This window comes from Rhodamnia argentea, chromosome 1 (assembly GCF_020921035.1).
Source record: "Rhodamnia argentea isolate NSW1041297 chromosome 1, ASM2092103v1, whole genome shotgun sequence".
In the NCBI taxonomy this organism is placed as follows: domain Eukaryota; kingdom Viridiplantae; phylum Streptophyta; class Magnoliopsida; order Myrtales; family Myrtaceae; genus Rhodamnia; species Rhodamnia argentea.
The window spans coordinates 6,592,718-6,601,546 of record NC_063150.1 but is presented as its reverse complement, the minus strand read 5'-3'; the positions used below and the strand labels follow the sequence as shown (position 1 = coordinate 6,601,546).

At 44.2% G+C, this 8,829-nt stretch overlaps 1 protein-coding gene across 4 annotated transcripts; it reads right to left on the bottom strand.

The window, feature by feature from the left end:
- Positions 1 to 3,929: 3,929 nt before the first annotated feature.
- LOC115750158 (probable galacturonosyltransferase-like 7) lies at positions 3,930 to 7,103 on the bottom strand. 4 transcript variants are annotated; one of them, XM_030687341.2, is made up of 2 exons: positions 5,636 to 7,103; positions 3,930 to 4,672 (listed from the first exon to the last, which is right to left on the bottom strand). In XM_030687341.2, the coding sequence occupies exon 1, from the start codon at positions 6,736 to 6,738 to the stop codon at positions 5,686 to 5,688; it is 1,053 nt and encodes a 350-aa protein (XP_030543201.1). In that variant the 5' UTR covers positions 6,739 to 7,103; the 3' UTR covers positions 3,930 to 4,672; positions 5,636 to 5,685. The 4 variants fall into 4 exon arrangements, with proteins under 4 accessions (XP_030543201.1, XP_048130636.1, XP_030543199.1 ...); XM_048274679.1 differs by having other exon boundaries at positions 3,930 to 4,575; XM_030687339.2 differs by having other exon boundaries at positions 3,930 to 4,568.
- Between the last annotated feature and the right edge of the window lie 1,726 nt (positions 7,104 to 8,829).

Here is an 8,829-nt window from a genome sequence, read left to right as displayed (position 1 = left end):
CACGCTCTCATCCTCCAAGAATAAATCTACCATCATAAAATTTCGGCAGCCAATCACAAGATTCAGTGATGAGCACACATTGAGAACTCCCACACTAATTGTAACGACTTGCAGTGCACCTCTAAGTTCTACATCCCCCATCACTATCGTCCAACAAGAACACCAACATCATCAATATGTTGAAAAAACATAGATCAAATACTTGTAAGGAACTCCGAGAGCTATATCTAGATCTAGTTCACGAGAGTAAAATCTTTGAACCGAAAGAGGAAAGTGACATAATCTCGGAGAGTTTATGAAACCATATCACGAACATCCTCATCGGTGGTCAGTCGGTGGACGAATAGCCAAGCCGATCTCCACATTTATCCAAGATTAACTGTAGAATATTATTCACATTCGCAAGAAGGGGGAGAGAGAAAAAAGGGCTTAGAACTTAGAAGTGATTGCCTCCATTCTACCTTAACCGATGCAATACAAACATTAGGAGTTGTGAAATTGGGCACATTACTTGAGAGAATTCGAGGCCGATTTGCTCTGACAAAGGGAAGAGTGGAAGGGCACTTATTCTAGCGGCTAATGCTATTGATATCTTGACTAATTCCATTTATATTTTGGATGCAATTCATTGAGGGAGTTCATGAAACTTCCCCTCTGCACGACTTCCATAGTTCCACATCGTTCTTTGTCTCGTCTGTTCTATAATGAAGCGCACATAAACATCGGGGAAAGTGTTAAAAAAATTTTAAGCCTATTGGCATCATGTCAATTCAGTTATAATCCTTTTATTGATGCCAATTCAATCCTAAATCATTTGTATTTGTGCCAATTTAGTTCTAAACTTTTTGCATTTTTGTTAATCGAGTCAATCTGGCTAATTTTGGTTGAAAATTTCACCGATGTGAACATCGGTTGTCGTACATGGTATGGCTAGCACTAACGTGGATATTTTTTTAATATTTTTTAATATTTTCAATAATTTGTAAATAAATATTTTGATTTTTTCTTCTTTCTCTTTTTTAAATCATTAAAAAATTATTAAAATTATTTAAAATATTAAGATAATATTAAAAAATATCTATATTAGTGCCAGCTATGCTACGCATGACAATCGATGTCCACGTCGATGAATTTCCAGCCAAAATTGGCAAGATTGACTCAATTAACAGAATGCAAAGGTTTTATGACTGATGTGGCACCAATACAAAATGTTTAGGACTAAATTGGCACAAATAAAAAATATAGAACTGAATTGGCGCCTATGCAAAAGGTTTAAGACTGAATTGGTACCAATAAAAAGTTTAAAACTAAATTGACACAAATGTAATAGGTTTATAACTTTTTTGACACTTTTCGCCATAAACATACTCTATCCTCATGAACTATAGGCACTCGGCATGACCGTCATGTCTTTCAGGAGTGCATCCACTTAAAAAAAGCATGGTCTGATTTTCTGTAATTAGAGTTAGTTGCTGGTTTCAAATAAGGGTCTGAACGTGTGACGACATGCACAAAACAAGCCTACGACCATTGGACACTGCATACTTTCGCCATTTGCATCTGGTGCTCTCTCGGATCACTATTGTGCTCGATCGTCAACTTCAGGCAACTTATTAGACCGCGAGGATGTGAATATTATTACATGACACATGACTCCAAAAGCCTCTGCTAGACAAACAGCAACTGTGAGCTAAACATTTAAGTTGAAGCAGGATTCTTTTATCAATCAACAAAATTTTTCTTGTGCATCACGATGCAGGATCTAGATTTTTCAAGCCGGTCGGAACAACCGGTAGCCACCCATAACGAACACCTTCATCAGTCCCAACCCAATATTATGTCAGGGACTACTCGATGCTCCGACGGGACGGAACGAGGGTAGAGACGATATTAGACATGCCCGATCTATCAAGTCCTAAAACAATAACAAAAGCGAGATCAAGTTTCCACGGTTCAGACCGAGCTTTTTCGTTCTTCAGAAAGAGAGAACTCCCTATCGTCTGCATAACTAGGAAGGACTCCAGCAAGGTCCAAAGGAGCTATCCAAATCCCATGTGCCACATGTTCATGCCACTTCCTCTCGGACTCTTTTGCACTTTTCCCTTTTTCCTTCTCTCCTTCCTCCATGTGGGTAATCGAATGATGTTCGTAGCTACGCATACAAGGATGTCCCAGAGTACACAAGGAAGGAGAACAATATATAGCGGTGGACCTGAAAATATTTGATGCCCCCCCCCTGAAATTCCAACCCGGAAGATCTTTTGATATTTGGCTGCTTTCTTGCTGTGGAGGCTGCTGAATGGGGTATTCTTTTACCACAACACGTGCGCTTATTCTTTTGTTGCCCTCTTCTTCTGTTCCTTTCTTCACATGGCCCAAACATGACTCGAAGCTGTCGAGGGTTTATGTGTGCATTGGTTGGGTTACTGAAAGTACAGAGAGTGCTTGCCACGTTTTAACAAGCGTGCTTCAACACAGCATTTCGTAATAATGCGCACACAGAAACAAGAGCAAACAGACAACAGTGAGATTCTTGGCAAAGAGAGACGGGACAAAAACAAAATCGAAAACGAGGGTACAGAATCTATTGGAAATAGCCTAGTTGAGGGCACCGACACAGCACGAGATCGTTCGTAGACCACAATCTTGGACTGTCTGTTGCGTGCAGGGAACTAGGTAAGTCCATGCATTGGGTAAAATCCAAGTTTGGCGATGTTACAAGGGGAAAATGCATGGTGGCTCCTTGTGCTCTGTTTTTCCCTTCTTGTGTTCTTAGGTGGGTGAAAACGAAAATACTCCTTGCAATTTGCGGAAAATCTTTCTTGGAATGAACCAGCAATCATAAATCCCCACTTCCTCTAATGTCATTCTTTTATCTTGATAAGTATCATTATCATTATCGACATTGATATGTTTTGCAAGTCATCCCCGGGTGTCATTCACTGTGATGTATAATTCAGAAAGGGTGATGCTACAGGGACTGGTCATGTAGAATTCATCGTTAGTGGACCATTCCCACCTCTCAAAAGCACTCGAGGAAAGCTGCAACGCACTGCGGAATAGAAAAAAAGGTGAGGAATTTGTGAATGACCAAACCAGACCAGACCAAGAACAACGAGGTCCACCCACACATCCACATGAAGTGAAGTACCTACTCTCCCTCTGCCTTGGTTTAGACCAGGTATGTTGGGCCTGCTATCGAACTTTTAAGTGTATCACGCCAGAGTCGCTTCATGGAGTGGCATTAAAATCTCCTATTTTCCTTTTTTTTTTCAAATCAGTGATTAAACCACGTTTTGATGCGAATTAGGTGTGCTGCGCTTGTTCATACAAGCATCCAGGATTGATGATTTTCAGCAAGACCCATTTGCGGCAATACATGGTGAGTTCACGGGTTCTCATTGAACTTAACAGTGGGTTCCTGTCAGAATTTGACCCACCCAATTATACATGAAATTGGGACATGTGTCGGTCTTGGATCTGTCCTTTTCGACCCGTCTTTAGCACGTTTAGACAAACTTAACTGAACAGATTATCATGTTTTCCCTGTTAGCACCACGTATCCAGATGCATCAAGACGCACTAACGCACATTTTTTTTTACGAGTTTATGCAAGAATTTATGTCTTAGACGTGTTAAATGTGAACGTCCTGTGCCATGCGATCAATTTAATGAACTTTGACACGATTTAACTGAACGATCCCGACACGAAGACATGAATCAACAAGGCCTTATGCACTTTCAATCCTTCATACCGTCCAATTGTAAAAGACCCAAAAAGTCTAATTTAAAACGGCCTTCCTCTCTCAACCGAGGTAAAAAAAAATCCCAAAAGATACATCCGTAGCCAGAATTGCGAGGGCCAAAGCGAAGCGGTGGCCAGAATTCTGGTCCATTCCCGTTCACGCGATCCATGATGATTACAATGATTAACAAAGCAATGAGCACATTGATTAGAATAACTGGCGACAGCGGGCCTGTCTCCTTATATTTGGTTTAACAAACGAGGAAAAAGGGTTAGCGACAAGGGTCAGTGTCGGTTGCTAGGTCCTAATCATTATCACAATCGCGTTTCGCCCAGAAAGAGCACACCTAGCAGCTGAACAGCGAAAGAGAGAGAGAGAGATGGGACACGCAGAAGGAGCCAAACCAAACGAAGTGTTAGGAAGCCGAAGAAAACCCCATTAATAAAGAAATGGAGAACGCGAACCAAACACGGAACAGTGTGAGAGAGCCAGATAGAGATGGAGGTGACCGATCGCGTCCGCCCAAAGTCGTCGATCCGCATCCTCTTCTTGCATCAGCGCGAGCAACTGGCCACGTGTTGGAGTGGTGCCACGGACCACGGAGAATCGGTCCCCACCTTCCCCGACTCTCGCTGACCATCATCAATAACATCTTCATTTGGATCAACGCTAGTGCAAAACTTACTACTTTGGATGCTCCCGGGGCAGAACAAAGTAGAGTGAGATCTGGGTCCCCCCACCTCACGACCACCATCCCCATCATTTCGTTTGATTTGTTCTTCTTCTGCTGCTGCTGCTGCTGCTTTTCTTCTCCTCCTTCCTCTACACGTTTCACACAAATTGTATATTGCCTCTTATCAGTAGCGTGAGAGAGAGAGAGAGAGAGAGAGAGATCACTGATTGCCAGGTTTCACTTTCCACACACACTTCCACATGCATCATCATAGTCATCATCGAACTTAAAATCGCGGGTCAAGTCTAATTGCAAAAAAAAAAAAAATGGAATTGCATATGAAGTGTGCAAAAAAGTGGAGGGATGGTGTGGAACGTGGGTTACAAGCGCTATCTCTCTCTCTCTCTCTCTCTCTCTCTGGCTGTGCTTTTCTTTTCTACTGTCTCTCCGTTCTCGGAACAATCTAGGCCAAAAAGCACAGGAAAAGGTGAGCTCCCACATTCACAAAAAGGTAGTCTCGGATTTAAGTACAAAGAAAGATGATGATATGGTTTACTAAAATAATCCCTTCTCCCCACTCAGTGAGTGTGCGAAAATATAAAAAGGAAAGCCAAAAGGAGGGGAGGGGACACAAACTCACCAATAAAGATGAGGAAATTCCCAAGAATCGATCCATCCAAAACTGACACCTAATGACACCTATCAAACCCACCGGCCACGATAGTTTAATGTACCTAGAAATATGCAAATTGGACATCTCAAGGTCTCCTCTTCACTTCCGTAGAAGGTAGCTTCGAATTCAATTTAGTTCATAACAATTCATTCACCTAAGGCAGTCGGAATCAATTCCCCAGCGCCCTCCCCCAAAAAAATAAAGCAATGGACTTTGGACACCCACACCCGAGAGATCGAAGAGGCAAATAAATCAATCTTCAATGGCTGTTTATCTGTTTTTATTTCCAAGGGCATTACAGAGGTAGAATACAGATGGACTGGTCCAGTAGATACAACAAAGAGAAATGGAAGAAAAATAAGGGGAAACAAATACAGAGCCGAATCCTACCCTAGCCCAGTTTTTTTTTAAAAAAAAAGGATGTAGAAGAACAGAACCCAAAATTAATAAAAAAGGAAGGAACAAGATACAAATCGCAGAATGAGAAATCAAAGAACCAAAGGAGTGACGAAAGAACATCATTCCTTGCAGGTCGAAATTTACCGGCGAGTAGTTTGAATTTCCTGTCCTCTGTAGAATCGCTCTCTGGCCCTTCAACGGGAGTGACCATACAAGTCATAGGGTGCCCAGAGAGCGTCCAGCGGGCACGGCCGTCTAGAATCGAGCCTGAACCACGGCTTGCCGCTTCCGGACCAGTGCAGGAGGCTCACCGGGCCGGCATGGAGGTCGCGGCAGCTCCCCATCACGTTGTCGCCGCCGAGCCCGTGCTGGTTCCACCGGTGCTCGATCGGCGCCACGTGACCTGCGAACACGAGCAGGAACGGCGGCAACGACCCGAGCTCGTAGATCCGCTCGCTCTTCTGGACCTCCATCCACCGCTCGATCCGCTTGGTGTACTCGAACCGACGCCACCTAGCCAGATCTATCACCATTACTCCCGTGTTGAAGTAGCACGGCCTCCTCCCGGCGAATGTACCGTAGAATCGCCCGTCCGACCAGAACCTCGCGGTGAAGTACTTCGACAAGTTGGCGTGGCAGTACTCCGGCGCGCCGATCGTCCTCGAACCCAGGCTCGTCGACCACAGCTTGTGAATGTCGTCCACCACGACGAGGTCAGAGTCGAGGTAGATGACTCGGCTGAGGCACGGCTCCAGCAGGTTCGCCAAGTAATTCCGGGCGTAATTGAGCGGTTGCTCGAGCGCTTGTCTCACGGATGTCGAGATCAGGTTGCGCACGACCTCCGGATCGAAGTAATACACCTTGAACTTCAGCTGAGGGAAGGCGAAACGAACCAGGCCCTCGAGGCTCGTGTCGGAGACCAGGAAATGGAAGAAGATGTCCTCGGGGCACCGGGCGTTCTGCAGGATGGAGTGGACGGCGGCGACCGAGCCGCGGAGGTACTCGACGTCGAGCGTAATCGCCACGTGGACGAGGCTCGGGTCGCAGATGCCGATCTCGCCGGAGTTGGCGGAGCGGCACCCGTCGGCATTGCGGAAGGCGGAGGCTCGCCGGAACGAGAAGCGGTCGCTGAGATGGGAGGAGGAGCGGATGGCCTCAGCGGGAGGGGAGGACTGGAAGGAAGGGGAGAGGAGGACGATCGCGATCGCGAATGAGAAGAGGGCGGCGAACCGCAGAATCCATCGCATCTTCACTCGGCGGGAGAAGAACCGAACCGCCGCCCCAGCAACCGAAGGGTGGAGACGACGGCGAACGCTAGGGTTCCGCTGGAGTCCGCCACAGAGGAACCGCAAAGGAAAGCCCGAATGGAAGCGGCGGGACCGACTTCTCCGGCTCGCCGATCAGAATTCGCCGGTCGGAGAGGAGCGACAATGCGATCGAGGGAAGGAATCCGCCCGAATCGAACCAGAGCGCAACATAGGAGAGCCGAGTGCTAAAATGCGCCCCCGTGCGAAATGATTGTGTCTCTCTCTCTCTTTTATGTTGCGCGTACAATTCCAGAAGCAAAAGACTCTGAGGAATCGAAGGAGAAGACATACACAGCAACAGTTTAGATAGCGAGAGAGAGAGAGAGAGAGAGAGAGAGAGAGAGGAGCGACCCATCAAATCCATTAATTAATCAAAATGCTGGGTCGAGTTTCGGGTACAAAAAGAAAATAAATAATATAACAGGAGAATCGATTATATATTTTTCGTAAAAAAAAAATATTACGAGGAATTATTATGCTAAGTGAAATTGTCGCCATAAAACAAAACAGGTCCAAAAAATAAAAATAAAACGGATAGTAATTGTACATGTAAAACAGAATTTCTCACAACTTACCTCACAAATTCGCAACCCGGACGGAAATTGAAGAGAAGACTCCGGGGAAATTTTGGGAGGGAACTCCAATTGCCATGATTGGATCGTATCGTATTTTTCCAACCAAAAAAAAAAAATAAAAGGGGGAGGGAAATTCGACTATTTGAAACATTCTAAAATTTTGTCGAACGAGATTGCATATCTCGAGCAAAAACTCTTGAACGAATCGAAAAAAATAACAGTTTTTGGCGGATCAAAATAGTAGAAGGATTTTAGTTTGTTTACGCTTGGCCCTCCACTATTATTTTTTTTTTTTTGCATTTTTATTTATTTATGAAATTCCGATCTTTTTACTTTAACTCGACTCGCAACAAAGGCTTGACATTTTCCACTCGGATTGATTCCGATCAATCACGCTATGCGACGTGGTAAAAGGGAGTGTACGATAATATCTTGCTTTCTTGCTAAAGCATCGAGGTTTAGTCAGCACCTCCTAAAGACTTATTAAAGTTCTATTGAGAAAAAAAAAAAAAAGAATCAATTAGTTATTTCTTTTTGTTTTGGGAAAAGGGGCCACAAAAAAAACAGAAAAGGAAAAAGGTTAAGCAAGTGGAAGCCCTTTAGTCGATAGGATCCAAAGTGGCAATTAGCATAGAGGAGCCTTGACCAACCAAAAAATTAAAAAAGAAAATTACCATGGAGTCGTTTAAGTTACTATGGAGTAAAAACGAAATTTAACTCTCACCCAACCCGCCCAAATTCGATCGACTTTATTGTAGAAAGGAATTCTAAAAAATTTTCAAGTTACAGACGGAGTTGAATAAGGAACTCTAGGCCCGATGCAATACCCGACCCACGCGGGCCCGTCGGAACGATTCTTTGGGGCTATTCAAGATTCCCGAGTTTTTGTGGTCATATAATCTTTGGTACATAGTCGAGATAAGAGATTGTTTGTCTAGTGAGGGACCGGCCTGCTGTGAAGGCATGGCGAAAGATTTTGCTATGACAAGATATCTCTTGATACCTTCTAGTCGATGACTGGCTTAGCACAATTCGAAAGCATCAATCTTTAGTTTTCTCCGTTTTGGTTTTTTGGAGCACCCGACCGCCGACGCTTTTTTTTGCTGTTGTTGCCCTTTCAGTTTCTGAGAAACATAAAATAGGGACGTTAGGAAATTTGTCAGCATCTCAGAGGTTTTGTTTCGCCGTTCATGTCACTCCCACGGCTTTAAAGTCCTAATAAAAGCGAAAGTGAAATCGAAAGCCGACACTGAATGCTCCAATTAAACCTTCAAGGCTCTACTTAAAAAAATAAAAAATAAAAAGTTATTGTTTTAGCTCATGATTGCCGATCCCAAAGTCGAGATTTTATGTCCGGATGCGTTGTGCCCCGATCTCTGCTTCCGACAGTTTTCATTGACAACACATGTCCAACACCCGACAATCGATACGGAGAAATGAACATTGTCAGTTCTGT

Excerpts from the sequence above, each read along its gene's own strand:
- LOC115750158 (XM_030687341.2), bottom strand. The coding sequence starts at position 6,738 with ATGCGATGGATTCTGCGGTTCGCCGCCCTCTTCTCATTCGCGATCGCG.